The sequence below is a fragment of the Pleurodeles waltl genome, chromosome 3_1, assembly GCF_031143425.1.
Source record: "Pleurodeles waltl isolate 20211129_DDA chromosome 3_1, aPleWal1.hap1.20221129, whole genome shotgun sequence".
Taxonomy (NCBI): domain Eukaryota; kingdom Metazoa; phylum Chordata; class Amphibia; order Caudata; family Salamandridae; genus Pleurodeles; species Pleurodeles waltl.
This window is the reverse complement of record NC_090440.1, coordinates 848,154,914-848,176,422: the sequence shown is the minus strand read 5'-3', so window position 1 is coordinate 848,176,422 and position 21,509 is coordinate 848,154,914. Positions and strand designations below refer to the sequence as shown.

General features: G+C 44.9%; 1 protein-coding gene across 1 annotated transcript in view; it reads left to right on the top strand.

Annotated features, from left to right (window-relative positions):
- The window catches only part of CSMD2 (CUB and Sushi multiple domains 2), a 1,417,205-nt gene that overhangs the window by 1,168,485 nt on the left and 227,211 nt on the right, over positions 1-21,509 (top strand). Inside the window, exons 28-29 of the mRNA XM_069223779.1 lie at positions 11,073-11,211; positions 13,910-14,097. Of these exons, the coding sequence (XP_069079880.1) occupies positions 11,073-11,211; positions 13,910-14,097 (327 nt within the window). The remainder of the gene's footprint in view (positions 1-11,072; positions 11,212-13,909; positions 14,098-21,509) is intronic.

The window sequence follows — 21,509 nt, the reverse complement described above, 5'->3', positions numbered from 1 at the left end:
AGTGCAGTGGCGTAGAGTAGGTTGTTTCAGAGTAGAGTGAAGTGGCAAGAGTGGCGTGGTGCAGGGTAGAGTGCAGTTATATAGAGTAGCATATAGTGTAATGGCGTAGAGTACAGTGGTGTATAGTGCACTGGCATGGATTGCAGTGGTGCAGAATAGACTAGAGTGGCTTACAGTGGATTGGCGTAGAGTGCAGGGGCATAAACTTGAGTGTTACACAGTAAAGTGCATTGGCATGGAGTGTAAAGGCATAGAGTGCGGTGCTGTGGAGTGGTGTAGAGTACAGTGGTGTGGAATAGAGTTGTGCAGAGTAGATTGGTTTGGCCTAGACTGGAGTAATGTAGAGTGCAGTGGCAAAGAGTGCAGTGGTGTAGAGTAGAGTGGCGAAGAGTGCATTGTCATGGACTAGAGTGATTCAGGTTAGAGTAGAGATGTAACATGAAGTGGTATAGAGTGCAGTGGCATAGAGTGAAGTGGTGCACAGGTCAGTGGCGTGGCATGGTGCAGAGTAGAGTGCAGTGGTGTGGGGTGGTGCAGAATAGAGTGGAGTAGCATAGAACGGAGTATGCATGGTATGGTAGCACACTGCCATTACAGGCAACACATTTTCAATTGAAATGACCATTACATTTGCACAGACATACAGTTTTGCTAATAAAACTATACAGTGCACAAATGAAAATGTGTGGAAATTGCTAATAATTTGTTTTGATCATATTAAATTATTTGTTTCCAACACACTTCGGAAATAACAAAAAATGTGCTTCATTTGTGTTTATAATTCTGATATATTCTGAAATACTTACACAGTTCATTTACATGCTGTTGTGTGCTAGAAAAACCTCTTTCATACCCCCAGTATTCAGCATGATTGTCACATAATTCCTCTCACTTTGAAGTCAGAGATAGAAAAGTAAACAAGCACCCTTAGAAGACAGCGCCTGACATTTGACTTCCATCTTTGAATGCACAGCATGTGTCACAAGATAGGAACAAGATTTAAAGGCCTGTTTACAGAAAGCGAGTTCATGGAAGAATACAGTAAACAAGGGTGAGACAACGGGAGAGCCGAAGTGAACCTGAAGAACCTAAAGCAAATAAGGCCAGTGAACAGAAAGCCAGAAAATGTGTGTTGGAAACTGTTGGACCTGGCTTTTTGACAGGGACATCCCCAAACTTTTTGCCTCCTTCCTCCTATTTTTTCTGACCTGTTGTTGTTGGCTTTTGACCTCTGGGCACTTTACCACTGCTAACCAGTGCTAAAGTGCATATGCTCTCTGTGTAAATTGTACTACTGATTGGTTTATCCATGATTGACTATTTAATTTACTTGTAAGTCCCTGGTAGAGTGCACTACATGTGCCTAGGGCAGGTAGATTAAATGGTACTAGTGGGCCTGCAGCACTGGTTGTGCCAACCACCTCAGTAGCCCCTTAACCTGTTCTCAGGCCTGCCATTGCAAGGCCTGTGTGTGCAGTTTCACTGCCACTTCGACTTGGCATTTAAAGGTACTTGCCAAGCCTAGAACTCCCCTTTTTCTATACATAAGTCACCCCTAATGTGTGCCCTAGGTAACCCCTAGAGCAGGGTGCTGTGTGGGTAAAAGGCAGGACATGTACTTGTAAGGTTATATGTCCTGGTAGTGTAAAGCTCCTAAATTCGTTTTTACACTACTGTGAGGCCTGCTCCCTTCATAGGCTAACATTGGGGCTGCTCTCATACATTGTTGAAGTGGCAGCTGCTGATCTGAAAGGTGCAGGAAGGTCATATTTAGTATGGCCAGAATGGTAATATAAAATCCTGCTGACTGGTGAAGTCGGATTTAATATTACTATTCTAGAAATGCAACTTTTAGAAAGTGAGCATTTCTTTGCACTAAAACCTTGTTGTGCCCTTCAATCCACGTTTGGCTAGGTTTAGTTGACAGCTCCTTGTGCATTCACTCAGACACACCCCAAACACAGGGTACTCAGCCTCACTTGCATAGATCTGCATTTTGAATGGGTCTTCCTGGGCTGGGAGGGTGGAGGGCCCTCACACAAAGGACTGCCACACCCCCTACTGGGACTCTGGCAGACAGGATTGAGCTGAAAGGGGGCTTGGTGCATTTCTGAGACACTCTTTGAAGTCACCCCCACTTCAAAGGCACAACTTAGTATAAAACAGGGCCTCTGCCCTACCTCATCAGACACTTGCTGGAGAAGAAACCTGAACCAGAAACTACATCCTGCCAAGAAGAACTGCCTGGCTGCTCAAAGGACTCACCTGTCTGCTTTTCTACAAAGGACTGCTGCCTTGCTGTTGGCCTGCTGCCTGGCTGAACTCTTGTCTGGCTGTAAAAGTGCTCTCCAAGGGCTTGGATAGAGCTTGCCTCCTGTTCCCTGAAGTCTCAGGACCAAAAAGACTTCTCTCTTCCTCTTGGACGCTCCGTGCGCCGAACTTTTCGACGCACAGCTTGTTCCGCGGCAAGAAAAAACGCCGCACACCTACGCTGATCAACGCGACGCCTTCGGGACGATCGAAACTTTGACGCACGGCCTCGCAAGGAGAATGCCGCCCGACCTCTAGAGGAGAAATCGACGCGATGCCTGCTGTGAGATCGAAACTTTGACGCACGGCCTCGCATGAACAACGCCGCCCGACTTCCAAGGAGAAATCGACGCGACGCCTGCCGTGAGATCAAAACTTTGACGCACGGCCTCGCAAGGACAACGCCGCTCAACCTCTAGAGGAGAAATCGACGCGACGCCTGCCGTGAGATCGAAACTTTGACGCACGGCCTCGCAAGGACAACGCCACCCGACCTCTGGAGAAGAAATCGACGCAACGCCTGCCGTGAGATCATAATTTCAACGCGCAGCCCCGCAGAACGACACGCAGCCGGAAAACAAGCAGGAAAATCCACGCACAGACCCGGGACATCTGGTAATCCCCGCGACCCACAGAAAGAGACTGTCCGCGCGCCGGAAAACGACGCACGACTTCCCCGCGTGGAAAATAACGACGCAAGTCCGTGTGTGCTGGGGAGAAATCGACGCACACACCCTTTTTCCATGCACCTCTTCCTTTGTGGCCCTCTGAGGAGATTTTCCACCAGAAACCAGGTACTTTGTGTTTGAAAGAGACTTTGTTTACTTTCTAAAGACTTAAGACACTTTATATCACTTTTCAGTGATATCGTTACAAATTCATATTGCAACTTTGATCGTTTTGACCTGAAGATACCCAGATAAATATTATATATTTTTCTAAACACTGTGTGGTGTATTTTTGTGGTGTTATGCTATGGTGTTGTATGATTTATTGCACAAATGCTTTACACATTGCCTTCTAAGTTAAGCCTGACTGCTCGTGCCAAGCTACCGGAGGGTGAGCACAGGCTGATTTTGGATTGTGTGTGACTTACCCTGACTAGAGTGAGGGTTCTTGCTTGGACAGAGGGCAACCTGACTGCCAACCAAAAAACAAATTTCTAACGTTGGTGATCAGCGGTGAGGATAGGACTTGTGTTTGTGCAGTGACATACAGTAGCTAAGTATTTCACTACCTACCCACAGTTGAAGGTCAACTTGATTTTTCATCTTTTTTGGCTTTTGGTTCTCTGATGTCCTCCTGGATATACTATTGATATTTTGGACTTTGGATTTTGGTTTTTGCTGATAAGATCTTATCAGAATGGGATTGTGTACCTACTCATTCTTTGTTCGTACTGACCACCTCACTAAGGCTGACCTAAGGAAGCTTTGCAGAAAATGGGGCCTTCCTGTACCAAGGAGATCTACTAAGGCGGAGATGCTACATCACTACATAGTCTGGGGGGAGGAAAGCTGGGCAGAGAGAGAGGCAGCAAGAAACCAAATGACTAAGTACCCCTCAGATGAGGAGGAGGACTACGCACCTGAGGAGGAAGACTACTCAGATTTGGACAGTGACCCAGAAATAGATGAATGGCTCCGAGGTCAAAGGCGACAGGAGCAACAATTAGAGGAGTATCTTGCAGAGGTTGAGGCAAAAAGACTCTTAGCCCTGGAAGAAGAAAAGATTGCAGCTCAAGAGCTGAGCTGTAAAGAGCTGAAACTGGAGGCCGGAAGGGCTGAGTCCAGTTCAGATGGTGGCAGCAAAAATCTTGCATCTAGTACTGCTGAAGAAGGGCACAAGCCCAGAGATGTGGTGCCCAACTTGAAGAAGGGAGTTGACACACCCCAGGCGGTTCAAGGGTATGAGGTAGCTCCCGTTATGCACAGGGTCCCTGAGAAGGATTGGGGAACTGGCACAGGGAGTCATATTTCTACTGGGGGGAGGGACACTTTACTGACTCTAGCAGAGAGTGACAGAGAAAAGGGTTCCCCCCTGGTGGACGTCCTGGATATAGAGTGTAGAGACATCCCAGAAGAGTATGGGTTGAGTGTCAGGGACAGACAGATACTGTCTCACCAGTCTCAGGAGGGTGAGGTAGAGTGCTTTTCCAAGGTTGAGTTACTGGGTGGTTGGGTGAAGGGTACTGTGGTTAATACATGTGAAGGGCAGAGTGATGTAATTGCTGGAGAGCATATGTCTGGTCCTTATTTTCCAGAGCTACGCCAACACCAGGTGGAGTGTGAGTTCTCTGACCCCAGGGAACTTACAATGGAGGCAGACTTCTGGGTGAGTACCAGAGAGTCTGAAGAGGCATTTGGGGTTGCTCCTGAAGGGAGTGGTCTAGGTGGTTCCCAACCGAGTGAGATGGGAAAGGATTGTAGTGTCCCAGGTAGGTCCCAGGTCCTAGAGGGTTCCATGAGGGAACACCAGGAGGGAAGCATAGCCTGTACCGTAGGGCCACCTTTTGAGGGAAGCTCCGCAGTGTCAGAAGAACTTGGGGGGGTGACTGTAGCCAGCATCCCAACAGTTCTGGTGTCTGGCAGTACCCCTCCTAGTGAGGGGGTGCAGAAGTCCAGACACAGGGTTGAGAGGGGGTTGCAGACCCCAGTGGAGGACCTTGAGAGTCAGGGGATAGCTCTGAGAGCAGAGCCCCCCGGGAATGACCCAGGTGAAACCGTTTCTGGTTTGGGGGAAACCCAGACTCTGCCGGATGGGCAGAGGTCGGGAGACCTGCGCCAACCAGACTCTTGTGTGGCCCTTGGGGACGGTGTGTCCCTTGTGGGGGGTGAGAGTGCCCCCCAGGAAGTCCTGGCATGCCAGGCAAAGATTCAACCTCAGGGTGGTGACTCTGGGTTGGATACCCAGGTTCAGAGGTTAAACTCTGACCTGTTGGGGGGTAGGTGTGCCCCCCAGAAAGTCCTGGTATACCAGGCAGTTGCCCAACCTCAGGGTGGTGACCCTGGGTTGGGGAACCAGGCTCAGAGGTTAAACTCTGACCTGGTGGGGGGTAGGTGTGCCCCCCAGAAAGTCCTGGCGTGCCAGGCAATTGCCCAACCTCAGGGTGGTGACCCTGGGTTGGGGAACCAGGCTCAGAGGTTAAACTCTGACCTGGTGGGGGGTAGGTGTGCCTCCCTGGAAGTCCTGGCCTGCCAGGCAGTGGTTCAACCTCAGGGTGTTGACTCTGGGTTGGATAACCAGGTTCAGAGGTTAAACTCTGACCTGGTGGGGGGTAGGTGTGCCCCCCAGAAAGTCCTGGCGTGCCAGGCAATTGTTCAACCTCAGGGTGGTGACCCTGGGTTGGAGAACCAGGTTCAGAGGTCAAACTCTGACCTGGTGGAGGGGCAGTGTGCCCTCCAGGAAGTCCTGGCGTGCCAGGCAATTGTTCAACTTCAGGGTGGTGACTCTGAGTTCAATGGCCAAGTTCAGAGGTTAAACTCTGACCTGGTGGAGGGTCAGTGTGCCCTCCAGGAAGTCCTGGCATGCCAGGCAATTGTTCAACTTCAGGGTGGTGACTCTGAGTTGAATGGTCAGGTGCAGAGGTTAAACTCTGACCTGGTGGGGGGTAGGTGTGCCTCCCAGAAAGTCCTGGTTTGCCAGGCAGTGATCCAGTCTGAGGGTACAGACCCTGGGCTGGAAGACCAGGTTCAGGGTGTCCCCCCGGACCTGGAGGGAGGGGCTACTGATAACAGTGCCCCTACCATGTTGTCTTCTGAGGAGGCCACTCCTAGTTGGAGGGTGCTGGACCCCAGAAGGGAGGGCAGGGGGAGGGAAGCCTCACCCCGGGCCCTAGTCCAACCTGAAGGTACAGACCCCAGGTTGGAGGGCCAGTTGCAGGTTAACAGCCCTGCACTGGTGGAGGAATGGTACAGGGCGACTTCTGTAAGCACCCTGACCATGTTGGACTCTGGGGCTACCGCTCCAGGAGGGAGGGTACAGAGCCCCAGAGGGGAGGACCAGGTTCAGGCTGTCATCCCTGACCTGGTGGAAGGGAGAGTGGTTAAAGGGTGCCCAGCACCTGGGGCTACCGCCCCCCACTCTCCACAGCCACAGTGGTTGGAGAGCTTTGAGAGGCCTGGGGCCTGGCTCTCATCCCTGGCAGCTGTCAGTAATCACTGTGGCTTGCTGTCCGGGTGGACAGAGTTATCCCTGGGGAGGGGACAAGTGTCACACCCCGGGGGTAGAGTGGGCAACACCACTGTGTTGGTCATGGTGGTACTATCCTGCTCCTGGGATACATCTGTGAGCAAAGTAAGGTTAGGTGCTGCACAGATGGGATCCGCAGGTAAGGAGAAAGGTTCCCCATGGGTTGGCTTAGTGCGCCCTGAGAGTATGGACAGAGGGATCCAATTGGAGTCAGGAAGGCGAAGAACTGGAGCATGCCCCTCCTGTTGTGGGCCTGGGTCCTTGTTCTGTCGCCTCAAACAGGGAAGTACATCAGGATAGTGATTGTTCTCCCCTGGCTTTAGGCTGGTAGGGGGTCATGTTGGACCTGGCTTTTTGACAGGGACATCCCCAAACGTTTTGCCTCCTTCCTCCTATTTTTTTCTGACCTGTTGTTGTTGGCTTTTGACCTCTGGGCACTTTACCACTGCTAACCAGTGCTAAAGTGCATATGCTCTCTGTGTAAATTGTACTACTGATTGGTTTATCCATGATTGGCTATTTAATTTACTTGTAAGTCCCTGGTAGAGTGCACTACATGTGCCTAGGGCAGGTAGATTAAATGCTACTAGTGGGCCTGCAGCACTGGTTGTGCCACCCACCTCAGTAGCCCCTTAACCTTGTCTCAGGCCTGCCATTGCAAGGCCTGTGTGTGCAGTTTCACTGCCACTTCGACTTGGCATTTAAAGGTACTTGCCAAGCCTAGAACTCCCCTTTTTCTATACATAAGTCACCCCTAATGTGTGCCCTAGGTAACCCCTAGAGCAGGGTGCTGTGTGGGTAAAAGGCAGGACATGTACTTGTAAGGTTATATGTCCTGGTAGTTTAAAGCTCCTAAATTCGTTTTTACACTACTGTGAGGCCTGCTCCCTTCATAGGCTAACATTGGGGCTGCTCTCATACATTGTTGAAGTGGCAGCTGCTGATCTGAAAGGAGCAGGAAGGTCATATTTAGTATGGCCAGAATGGTAATATAAAATCCTGCTGACTGGTGAAGTCGGATTTAATATTACTATTCTAGAAATGCCACTTTTAGAAAGTGAGCATTTCTTTGCACTAAAACCTTGTTGTGCCCTTCAATCCACGTCTGGCTAGGTTTAGTTGACAGCTCCTTGTGCATTCACTCGGACACACCCCAAACACAGGGTTCTCAGCCTCACTTGCATAGATCTGCATTTTGAATGGGTCTTCCTGGGCTGGGAGGGTGAAGGGCCTGCCCTCACACAAAGGACTGCCACACCCCCTACTGGGACTCTGGCAGACAGGATTGAGCTGAAAGGGGGCTTGGTGCATTTCTGAGACACTCTTTGAAGTCACCCCCGCTTCAAAGGCACAACTTAGTATAAAACAGGGCCTCTGCCCTACCTCATCAGACACTTGCTGGAGAAGAAACCTGAACCAGAAACTACATCCTGCCAAGAAGAACTGCCTGGCTGCTCAAAGGACTCACCTGTCTGCTTTTCTACAAAGGACTGCTGCCTTGCTGTTGGCCTGCTGCCTGGCTGAACTCTTGTCTGGCTGTAAAAGTGCTCTCCAAGGGCTTGGACAGAGCTTGCCTCCTGTTCCCTGAAGTCTCAGGACCAAAAAGACTTCTCTCTTCCTCTTGGACGCTCCGTGCGCCGAACGTTTTGACGCACAGCTTGTTCCGCGGCAAGAAAAAACGCCGCACACCTACGCTGATCAACGCGACGCCTTCGGGACAATCGAAACTTTGACGCACGGCCTCGCAAGGACAACGCCGCCCGACCTCTAGAGGAGAAATCGACGCGACGCCTGCCGTGAGATCGAAACTTTGACGCACGGCCTCACAAGGACAACGCCGCCCGACTTCCAAGGAGAAATCGCCGCGACGCCTGCCGTGAGATCAAAACTTTGACGCACGGCCTCGCAAGGACAACGCCGCTCGACCTCTAGAGGAGAAATCGACGCGACGCCTGCCGTGAGATCGAAACTTTGACGCACGGCCTCGCAAGGACAACGCCGCCCGACCTCTGGAGAAGAAATCGACGCGACGCCTGCCGTGAGATCATAATTTCGACGCGCAGCCCCGCAGAACGACGCGCAGCCGGAAAACAAGCAGGAAAATCCACGCACAGACCCGGGACATCTGGTAATCCCCGCGACCCACAGAAAGAGACTGTCCGCGCGCCGGCAAAACGACGCACGACTTCCCCGCGTGGAAAATAACGACGCAAGTCCGTGTGTGCTGGGGAGAAATCGACGCACACACCCTTTTTCCACGCACCTCTTCCTTTGTGGCCCTCTGAGGAGATTTTCCACCAGAAACCAGGTACTTTGTGTTTGAAAGAGACTTTGTTTACTTTCTAAAGACTTAAGACACTTTATATCACTTTTCAGTGATATCTTTACAAATTCATATTGCAACTTTGATCGTTTTGACCTGAAGATACCCAGATAAATATTATATATTTTTCTAAACACTGTGTGGTGTATTTTTGTGGTGTTATGCTATGGTGTTGTATGATTTATTGCACAAATGCTTTACACATTGCCTTCTAAGTTAAGCCTGACTGCTCGTGCCAAGCTACCGGAGGGTGAGCATAGGCTGATTTTGGATTGTGTGTGATTTACCCTGACTAGAGTGAGGGTTCTTGCTTGGACAGAGGGCAACCTGACTGCCAACCAAAAACCCCATTTCTAACAGAAACCCCAAAGCCAATGGTAATCAACAGGTGGAATGCATCCCTAGGTCAACTTTCTGAAAGTCCCCAAGATGTCTTTATCAAACCAGAGGCTCCATTGTCTGGTAGGCTGCAACCTAAAAAGGCATTCTAAAGAATTTATGATTTGTGACAGTTACTTGTATTAGGTATAAAGGTAATGCTTTTGGTTTTGACTATTGCCAAAGAGTATGAAGAATTACATTTTCACTAACGAAGTTGTGCGAAACTGACAACTTGACGCTTTTTTAAGCTGTGATGTTCTCAACTTCTGCAGTTTCTCCCGAGAACGATGTTTTTCAGAAAAAATGCCTTGGATTGTTTTCGGAGAAAAAATCGGAGAATTCTCCCACTTAAAATAATATTTCATGCATTTTTTCTGCTGCTAAAGCTTGCTTTTTCAACTTTGCAAACTTTGTGAACTACATAAAAGTTTTTAAAGAACGTTCAAAGCATGCTGACATGTGTAAGGCAAAAGCGGTGCTCGGTGAGAGAGATATTCCTGCGTCGACCTCTGGACAGCTCAGAATCCCATAAAAAGAAGCTCATTAAAGAACGCGTTATGTTTCCAGAACATATAAACTCAGTCCGCTGAGCCCATAAAAGAAAGAAAATGGAAAATGCAGCAGTTGATTACACACTGGCTGGTTGGCTTCCATTTCGTGTATGGAAAACCAATTCCAAGGCAAGAAAAGTAAGCTAGTTGTGTGTTTTTTTTTTACTTATACCGTGTCCTCGTGATATACGTATCGCTCAATTGAGCATAAGACCAATGGTTCACTCTGTGATGGCTCGGTACATTTTATGGTGTTGGATATGGCCCGCCTTATATTACACTGAATTCCTCGCACTGCTGTTTTCATTGATCAACAATTACATGTTTCAGTTAAAAATGTTAGCTTCCATTGTAGCTGTTTTCAGCGGCTGTTTAACATAACACAACGCCTGGGATTTTTTCAACAGACTGGTGCCACTAAAAGTCTGGTTGGACTGGGGAAGAGTCAATCGCTTGTAGGGCAACTTAGTCCAGTCCTACTCTGATCTGTAGTCAATATTCTGCTAGAATACCTATTTCTTTACATCACAACAGTATTCCACACTGTCATAGTCCCTGCTCCAGAAAACTAACCAGAGGAGCTAAGGTTCAAGGTGAAAGTGACCGTGATTCCTGCCCCCAGGTACCCTGCTTCTTGTTCACTTGACGTCACAGAGAGAGTTGCTCCCAGATTTCATTAGAGACAGGCCACTGACCCGTTGCAGGAGACAGACTCTGTAGCCATTGAATCTGTGTATAGTGGTCAAATAATGAATTCTATTTATTTGGTCAGAGCTCTACACCCACCACTCATGGTATGTTATGATATGATTATAATGTGAAGGTGTATATGTTATGTATGTATGTGATATCTGTATAGCACTAACCTAGCCAAAAAGCAGCAGAGCATGTAATATGTGGTTGTGTGTGGGTGTCGGAAAGGATAACGTGGCTCTGGTGGGATTTGAAACTGTATCCCAAAGAGGTACCCAAAGATCTTCAGATTCTTATAATCTATGCAATAAGCCAACTCCATCAGCTCTTCATATGGACCTCCCACCAGTGTGAACCCCTTAAATGTTGCTATCGATTGAAAAATATGGCTTGCTATGCTAGTGTCAAGAGACTGGACATCTCAAACTAATCGTCTTGTCCCATTGTGGTGACTTCCTCTGCTATGGCTGCCAGGTTCTTGGGATGAGTTAGGGTAACTCAGAGAGTGAGTGAACAAGTGAAAGAGCGAGTGCAAAATGAGAGTAAGAGTAAAAGAATGTGAAAATAAGAACGCCTAGAGCCACTAGTACACAATGTAACTCATTCTTGCCTTGCCTTTCTAGCTCCCTGTGGAGGGAATCTGACCGGAACTTCGGGAGTCATTCTCTCCCCCCAGTACCCAGAGCCTTATCCCCCTGGGAAGGAATGCGACTGGAGACTGAAGGTGTCACCTGACTACGTCATCGCCCTGGTCTTTAATGCGTATGTAAAGCTAGAAAAGCTCTTCTGTTAATCTTAATGGTAAAGCAGTGTACAACCGTAGGACACTCTCGTGCCCATCAGATGTTCAGCTCTGAATTTTCACCAGTTTTTTTAACCATATTTTTAATTTCTTTTGGAAGCATTCGGAGATGATGAACCATTCTTCATTCTTATGTAGCTGAAATTACGATGGCCCTTGACAATGCCTTAAGCTTGTGATTTACTGTTTATTGTATGACAGAACGTTCATAATGTTTTTAATTAGAGATGTGCAAAATTAAAACAAAGCAGTGAGGTGCAGAGTACGGGGTGCGGAACAGTTGAGTTAGAGAAGCGCGTAGAGTATTAGCGGTAAGCACAGAGTGGTAGAGTGAGAAATAACTCAGAGATATAGCTTAGGGACAGAGGTGAGATGACGTAAGGAGAGACATTGGACAGAATGATGGATGAAGCAGAGGAAAATATGTAACAGGTGGTAGAGAGGTGACACAGAGGACGTGAGAAAGGATTAGATAGAGTATTAAAGTAAAACAAAGTTAGTGGGCAAAGAGATGTTATACCACAAGATTGAGAAGTAACCATGAAGTAGAGCAAGGTGATGGAGAGAGGAGAGATACAGAGGGACAAGCTAGACACAGAAAGTAAGCATAAGTAAGAGAGCAGAAAAGATATAGAGAGGGGTAAAGCAGGACAAGCATCATAGAGAGAGAGAATATAAAGTAGAAGATAGGTAGACCAGAGAAAGTGGAGTAGATAGACAGGTCGAGAGTTGTGTGGTACAAAAAGGAATACAGAGAGATAGAACTCAATGTAGAGTTAAGGTTGGCAGAGAGAAGAAGAGAGGTTGAGGCAATGAGACAAACAGAGAAGAGTATTGTAATTGTTCAGATCAATTTACCAGGAGGGGCTCTTGGAAAGTAGGGGCCCTCAGTGTTTGCTTACTTTGATGATGCCTTAACACGCCGCTGGCTTAAGAAATTTACCACACTGTCCTCCACAAATGTTGGTGTTGCTGTATGGAAAGTATCATATAATATTTGTAACTGCAATGTAAAATGTAAAATAAAAGGAGATTATGTGGCCACCAGAAAGATAGATTTAGATAGAACCCAAACCCTCTTCTAAATCTGCTGAAACACTGATATGAGTTTTTTACCTTTTAAATAAAGCTTTGTATAGCCTTTTGTTTGCCAAAACGACATGCAGTGCTATCATTACATTCTTTTTGATAGTCAGTATTATTATGTTTATTCTTTTGAACATTAAGTGCAACTTGTAATTTTAACTGAGTATCCTAAACCATTTCATAGGAATGTTTCCCCTCTCCCAACTCTGGTGTGGGTGCCATATCACTACCTCAATCTTAATCCTTTATCTCTTTCAACAAACATGGCCACAACTTAAAATGTTTAGCCTTCACCATTGCCTCCAGTCACAAGTAGGTTGGCCCTTTCTTGCTTTGAAAGTTATTTACTTGCATTTCATTCAATTCCAAAATCCCAGATCCTTCCTGATTTGCTCTTTCAGAAGTCTCTAGCATGCGGGCTCTGCTCAAAACCCTCCTGCTGCGCAAGCTTGGCATAGCCCTCACAGTGAATACCACCCTGGGTGTCCAGGTATTTGCCCTGTCTCATAGTTTCAGTTTTGTTCTCTTCTTGCTACATTGTCTCCTTCTCCAACAATGATTCCCATCTTCCAGACTGTATCTGCTGGATCAGACCGTTCTCTGAGCTGGATTCACTCCCCCTGCATCTTGCCAGTTCCAACTGGCAATACTGTTCACATTTACAATTAGGTAATTCCTTCCTTGATATGCAAGGACTTACGGGGCAGTGCTTGATGAAGCTACATGAATGTTTAAGTTAGATTTTAAAAAGCCCCCAAGACTTGAGAATACAAATAGTGGCAATCTGGTTGAATGGTCAACTGACCTTCTTGGTAGAAATTAATTGTTTACATGCTTAAAAGGGGTAAAGGAAGATGTTTGCGTCAACAATATGGAATGTCTAATCAATTGTCAACAGAGGAGGTACACACATTTCATTCAATCGCCCACACAAGACCACAAATTTACCTTCTCCATATGTAAACTAGCAAGATACCACACAGGTATCATCTTCAACTGTTTTCCACACAAGAGCACAGCAAATCCACCCAAGTGTAGTCCATATAAGTAATTATCCCCATTTAACCTACAAAAAACTTCACCAGTCCTCATGCACGTACACCTCATACCAGATTGCATAAATCAACGGCACATCTTCAGGCCAAGCACAAATTTAGAGGTTCCACTTGAGATGTAATCCACAGAGAAATAGTTTCCAAGTGCACCTTAGACATGACCACACATTCCCTCTTCAGATATAGCCATCTGTACTCAAGTACTGTGTGGTCTCCAAAACTAGTATCCTGTACCAATCTCTGCATTCAGTTTGTAATCCAATATCACAATCACAAGGGTCAGAACTCTTTTGGTAATGCCTGCAGCAATTAGCAACCATTTATTTTACTCATAAACAGTGATTCTGAGAATAGGTGAGTCTATTTGCCATTTATACTCTGTATACAAAAAGCACAAAATATGGAGAGGGATGATTTTTTTCTGAATTTAGAGGTAATTCTGCACTGTGTATAGCATTCTCTCCATCTCAATAGCATTCTAGCCTCACTGTAAAACATATCTTCTTTTTCTTTTTAGCTTTAATTTGGAGCCTGGCTATGACTTCCTGCACATCTATGATGGATCGAACTCACTAAGTCCCCTGATTGGGAGTTTCTATGGTTCTCAGCTACCAGAGCGGATCGAGAGCAGCAGTAACAGTCTCTTTCTCGCCTTTCGTAGTGATGCCTCTGTCAGCAACGCCGGCTTCATTATTGAGTACAACGGTAATCTAGGCCGAAGCCAGTGTGTGAAAGTGGTTACAATTGTGGTACATCTAGCGTAGGATGGATAAATGTTACCCCCGGAGGGTTTGTGTAGACCTGAATTTTAATTTCCATTTTCACAATTCAGAAATAAATGGCAGATAAGGGTAGACATTTTGTATAAAACACAAGCAGGCAAAGCTGGTTTGGAAGAAGGGCCTAAACTTGAACTTGTGAGTGGCGGCTCCCATAGTGCTTCAGTTTTAAGTGCTGGGCAGGGGCACTCTGTTCAAACCTTTGGATCAGGTTTGCAGACTAACATTTTTCCTAAAGGTCTCTCTGTCTCCACCTTAAAGGAAACTCAAGTGGAGTATGCATAGAAACCATTCTAGGTCACTGGAAGGTTACATTTTGAGATTCATCTTAAATAATTATTTTGGTCTTTAAGACCACGAGCCTAGCCTCTCTGGATACATATGATAGTAAACAAAGTTAAAACTAAATACATTTCTTTGCTTCGATAAACTTTCCTTTGCATGTATTAATTTTAGGTGGTCCTCCTGTAAATTCATGGAGGGCAGGAGAAGAGTCTACATGGATGCAGCCTTTGTTTGCTCTAATGGCCATTTTCAAATAGAACCCACATTTATTAAGCATATTACAGTAATTCCTTAGCAAATCTAAACTGCTGGCATACAAGGAGCGATTACTTTTCACTACCTTGGCACATAGCCATGCAGAATCCAAGAAATCTAAGAATGTGCAGGAAAATAAGGTTTTATGCCCTACCTTAGCAGTTTTCCTTCTCCTAGAATGGAGCATTCTGGGATATTATATACCAATTTTTGAGTTTTCTCTATAGGAAATATCCCATTCTATTCCTTCAGTTGATCTGGAATTGTCTGTAATCCTCCCTTTCCTCCAGAAAGTTCTGACCCATTATTAACCTATAGTCTTGGTCTTGCCTCCCCTAGGACCTGCCAGTCATTGCTGTCGTATAATGTTCTGCAGGGAGAAGCTGTCTAGGGATGCCGGTCACCAGCTGCATAGACTGTGTGAGGGCTCACATAGAGTTGTCAGGAGCATGTATTACCGTGGTCAAAAGCCCGTCTTTCTCCATTTAACATAAGATGATTGACCCTCTTAAACATAGGGCATGCTCAACAAAAGCCAATAACAATGGGCATTGAAACTGTAATACAGGAAGAAGCACTGCCCTGTGCCGCTAAGCAGGTTTAAATAATCCATGCCAGAGATTTGTAAACCTCCCTGGTGTTCCACTATTTATAACATAATGAATGCAGAAAGTGGCCAATGCATCTACGTGTATTGAAAGCAAAGGCCCATTTTAGGGAGAGGAGGTACTGTGCTTTCAAGCATTAATGCATAAATAACTCACTAGGACCTTAGATGCTATGGAAAGCTCAGATAATCCTGGCAAAGTCTCTGAACAGTTATCTGGCTGAATATATAGCACATAACAGCAGGTAATCGGCCTATTCTTACAGTATTCACAGAGCACCGGTCTGTATGCGCTTTAGTCCAGTTCTACCAGGGTCAGAGTAAAGCACCCCATTTGGAGCCAGGGGAAGTCTTCGAAATCTGACACCTTGGTACTTGTGGATGGGGTACCGCCAGTAGTCCAGGCGGGTATTTACATTATACAATGACTGAAGAATACCTAGACACATGTGTCCCCCTTGGAAATATTAACTCAAGTTAATTAGTAAAGCAGTGGTTTGATTTAATTAGAAAATGGCCACAGGGGTTATTTTTTGTTTGCATTAACCACACCACTGAAACTGTGTAAAAACAAGACTTCCATAAAACAAAGTAAACAATGTACTGTTTAAAGGATGGAGTAATCTCGCTGGGAACTCTGGCTACATTTACTCCATTTTATTATGGAAACAAGAATCCAGTGAAACTCAAACCTGTTAATTAAACATTGACACAATTAAATTCTGTTAACAAAGCTTCCTCGTCTGTGACAACAAGGGTGCAATAAACTGTGGTAACACGACTTTGCAAAAGCTGTGGAAACTTTTGTCTCCTTCAACCTGTTGAGAAAAGGCTACAGCCAGTCGTAAGACCTAGAATGACAACGTAAAAATTGTGTAGTTCTTGCTCTGCTATCTTAAGAATACAATGATGACAACAACTTTGAAACAAAACAATTAAACTATGGAAATATGAATTCACTACCTTCTACATATAATACCCCATTAAACTGTGAAGACTACAACTCTGTTAAGCCAAGGGTACATTGGCCCCATTACTGTATGAAGCATGTCTTTTTACACTATGGGAGGAAATACTAACTATTTTAATATATGTAGACAATGCCTATGAGAACAGTGAGCCATTACATTTAGAGAACAATTCCATTAGCTGTGATAACTAGGGAAGGTTGAACTTTAGCAAACATGTTCTACATAACAGTAAAAAGCATCATGCCAATACACTATGGAAACATTGGTTTCAGAAAAGTGTGCAAATAATGATGAGTCCACATGTTGGGAACGATAAGGCCATTAAAAAACAACAACAATTACTTCGTATAACTATGCTAATAATCACTCTAAAAAATAACTACTTATTAAACTAGGAGAACATTGTGCCCATTAAACTATAGTAGCAAAGTCCCCATTAATCCATGAAGGCATTGACTACCTTAATTTATAAAAACTTTGACTGTTTTAATCCCTAGCAAGAGACAAGAAGAGCTCCATTAAACCACGGGAACAATGAGTCAATTAAGAGCTAAAGCCAATGACTCCATTAAAATGTGAAAGCATGACTTGTATAAACTAAATAAATAACAGTTTCTTTCAAGGGTGCAAGCAGTTCGGTCACAAATCTACAAAAGCTGTGACTCCCCAAAGCAAATAGAAACATGGATTTCCATAATTATGGTAATAATCGCTTCATAAAACAATTATTAAACTATTAGAACTAGAGCTGCCTAGGGTAACATTATCTTGATTAATCTGATGGAATAACGACTCAGGAAATGAGCTTGCACTAAAAGCTTGAGGGGCATCAGCCACTCTCTTTGACCAAATATAAGGACATCTACATAAATTAAGAGAAATAATGTGTGAGATCATCAAAGCAATATCTGTGCTGGTGAGCATGAACCACCACTAAAGTCTACTGACTTTGTTGGGGTCAGTACCACCACCCAGTCTGAGAGAGGCAAGGGGTTTCCTCTTTCAAACTAGGCCATTGAGCCCGTCCCAGAGCACTGACTGATCCAGAAAAAATCAGATTATCCACTTAAAACATGATTCCAGAATTGTAATGGCTTAAATTTGTAGTGAGGCTCTAAACCCAAAATATTGGTCACCCAGCCCCAGACGCCAGTGGTCACCAATTGGTGAGTAGATGTCCAATGCTTCTTATGCACCCCACCATCAAAATATGGAAATGGTGGCCAGTTGTTTAAAAAATATGGCCCATACCTCTTTTATACTAAATACCAGGATGGGCTCAACCTCAATGGGGGAGTGCTTTGATATTTCTTTTGTTGAGATCTAAAGATTGAGGATATATATAAAGATTAAAGATAAGTAGTGACAGATATCCTGTCTGCCCTATTTAAAGTGTGTAGATGTCTATTTCCTCTAACTAGGGTGGATACAGTCTACATAGGTTGGAGAGTACATAAACCTCTTTTTAGCGGATGGCCTGCATCCAACATACTCTAAATCCAACAGGCTCTTGTTATGAGTTGGCTAGTAATTGGAGTGATATTTGTCACACCCGATAAAATGCAGGTCATCTGGGTTGTAGCTTATTGGGTGCAATACATACGAACCATCTACAAGGATTTCCCCGACAATGGGGGATAGCGTGCAGATTTTGATGTTTACCTCAACTGCACAATGATATATCCTGATATTTACAGATTTCCCCAATAACCAGCAGCAGATTTTACCCGCAAAAATGTATACAGTGTTGTAATTATTATTGAAATGTTCATAATTCCAGTATGTGTGGTACTAGGAGTTACTGCATATATCAGAATTTAATGGCCAGGTCAAAACAATTGCCTTTGTCATGATTCTAAGGGTGTGTATAAGACTGAAAGTAAAAATCTGTATGTCCCAATGACCCCACCCATAAATAATTTTCTTGTAAGCTTGATTGTCTGTTTGACTTCATAGTCTACACCCCACCCCCAGACAACCAAGGATCCAACCCTTAGGTACATTATGATGGAATTAGGCTGCTGGAGGTGGAGGTGAGTTACAAAGCTGCCCCTGATCTTTCAGTGAGGAAATCTGTTCTTTGAGTTAGTTGTGAAGGAATTATGGTATTCTATTCCGTCTGGCTTTACAGCCTTCTTTCTGTACCCGAGGGTATAAGGCTTTCTTGTCTGCTAAGCATTCTATATACAATCCAAGCAGTCACCTTTATTAAGCCCCCCACACCTCAAGAGAAATGTGTGTGTTGTAAAGTGCCTATAATTTATGAGAGTAATCATAACTACCAAGGAGTATAGTATAGTGTAGGTTGAAAAACTACTATTAGAAATCCAGGCAATGTTTGCTTGATTTTCCCTACCAGAGTCTCTGCAGGGTATTAAAAGAAATGCTTTTAAAATGTTTGAGAGCTGGCTGAAAAATAAAAAATAAACTCTCTGGCCTTCAAACTCCATTGGCATCAACCATAAAAGAAACCTACAGAATTGCTCCTGCTTGTATGGTTAATTTCAAATGTTGACCAATTCTCATCTTTAATTTGGAGTTGAACTAGTGACCATAATCTGGATGCCTGTATCCAGTACTTAGCAATTACTTGAGGAGCAGATACCACATTGCAGAACTTTTCCCATGCATTGTGGCCAGAGCTCTTTTGAATCTAGCATCTAGATGGATGGAGTTCATTTCCTACCACTGATCCACCTGTCTGTGGTGTTTGCCAACCTGTGAAGCATTCAGTTGAAGCAGGACTAGCTCACAAGCTCTCAGGAGAACTCTAGGAAAACCTGAACAATAAAAGAAGCTGAGCCACTGTAGAGACTGACAAACTGGACCAGCTTAGTATTACAAGCATCAAAAGCAGGCATGATGTCTATGCTGAATGGCTACACAATGAATATTGTATCCATTCACCCATTGCCACAAAAAATACACAGGAGAGCTAGTGAGATGCAACCTTGCCCAGTGTGCTGCGGTGCCTACCCTTGACCACCCCCATGTGGCATTGGTCCATGATCAGTACGCTTTTCCACCAAAGCCACTGTTGCCGAATAGTAACTGTCTAAAATTGCAAACCCCTTAAAGCCCCCTCACCCAGAAGAAAAACCAAACTGTAGCCGCCCAAACCAATTTTAAAGCATCACCAGGGTCACCTACTTAGCACAAAGTGGTCAAGGCTCAATGGACCCATAAGGGATTAGAAAACCTCTACCTTGAATGGGAAAATGGAGATACAGATCTGCTGTGTTGTCCTGAGGTCACTAACCACAAATACTATGTATCCACAGTGAAACCAATGAGGAACACAGACATCAGATAACTTTCCTCTCATGTGGTCCTTAACTGCAACTTATTGAAGGCTCAGGGACCACAGGAGCACCAGAAAAGCATGAAATAGAAAAGTGAAACACAGCTAATGTTAAAAAAACAGATGTATTGCCCCAATTCTACTGTTGCATCAGCAAGAAAAGTTAGCTAGAATAACTTGTTTACAAGGGATGATAATGCCTTGGCTTCACTGGAGTCTTATACTCCTCATCCCTGCACCTCACTATAAATGTCTGTTCTAATCAACTTCAGTACCATGGACTAATCTAGAGTCATCCATGGTAATGAAATCTCCTTAAATTCTCACTGCTCCATTTACATCTATGGGGGCTCAATACTGAATTATTTCTGAAGTTCAACTTTGGAAGACTCCTTACTACTTACAACCCTCATTACCAGTGGCCTGGTGTTGCGTGTGATATTTTTATGGTCGAGCGCGCACAAACGATCTGGCCCCTATTGTAGTCTCTCTGTGGGATTTTAGCCACACCCTTCAGTTTGTTTGGTTTGTGGGCTTGCCTTTTAAAATTCACTTGATTTCATTAGTGAAAGGCATGCATTGCGTACGTCATGCTTTTTCCACTGTTTAGCCCTCCTGTACAGACCGGTCAACCACTGAAAACATACGAGGCTCCATGTTTTCCGAATAGCTTTTGCACTATTTCTTTTTATTTCCTAGGCATTGCGATCTCACTGGGTAGTAGTCAAGCACTTTGCATGACATCAACCTTGTTACATGGATAATTCTACTTTTGTTGGTTACATGGATAATTGCACTTTTGCTGATATGTTTAACTGTGAGCGAACTTCTGTTCCCTTTTCGGTGGCTCCTTCACACTCATGGTGACCGTCGGCTCGCATATGTGAAACTGTTTTACTTTTCATTATCAGTTTATGTGGCAAGAAAAGTCCGGTTTGGAGTTTCCAACGCTAATAGTTCTAACTTGAGCAAATGCGAGACCCACTGCATTGCAAATACTTGTTCTCATTTGTGCTGGGAAAAGCACCACTAGCGGCCGCGAGTCACTGGCTGAAATACACAGTGTGAAATCCACTTAATTCAGCCCTAGCGGCCCACCTTATGGAGGCATGCACTGCCAGATACAGTTTGGTTGGGTCTCTGCCTCAGCAGAAAGTCCACAAGGCAGTACTACCTATGACCATGCGAGTAGGGAAATACATTTGCCCGTCTCTCCTCGGCCACGTTTAAGCATCATGTGTCCTGAGCCGGACAAATAGATCTGCGGCCTCTCCAAATTTTCGCCTGCCCAGGCACAGTGTGCAGTCAGAGACAGGCAAGAAGCAGCATGTCGTTCAATGCAGCAGCACTGAAGTGCTATTTTTGCATCGTCAAATCTGAAAGCTTACTAGAAGGAATGCAGTGACTGTAGGCGCACTCACATAATGTTTCCTTCTTTTTTTTGCTGCTACTGCTCTTGGGAAATATTTTTGGAGGGAGGTCCTCGCTGGGATGTCTCTATACATAAGTTATGGAGCCCGCAAGGTCTCACTGTGTAGAAAGGAGGAGCATGTGCCCCGCTCAGCCCCATTGGCCCACTGCTGCTCAGAAGAGCTAGGAGATTTACTTTTCAGTGCCACTGAGATGCACAAAACAGAAAAGGGAGACATTTGGCTTGCATATAAATTTTAACAAGGGCTGTATACATTCCCATCTGCCATACACCTCATTACCTCACTGATAATGAGGCAATGTATTTTGGAGCAGATATAGTCACGTACCAACACTAACGATTCTTTTTTTAGAAATAAAATACGAGTAGTGATGGCTTTTAAAATCAATTAAAAATAAATACATTTACAGTGTATATGTTCAAGAGTATAGTGCATGTAATATGTTCTTTATTTTCACTGTTGACGGAAGGCAGAGGAAACATCGTT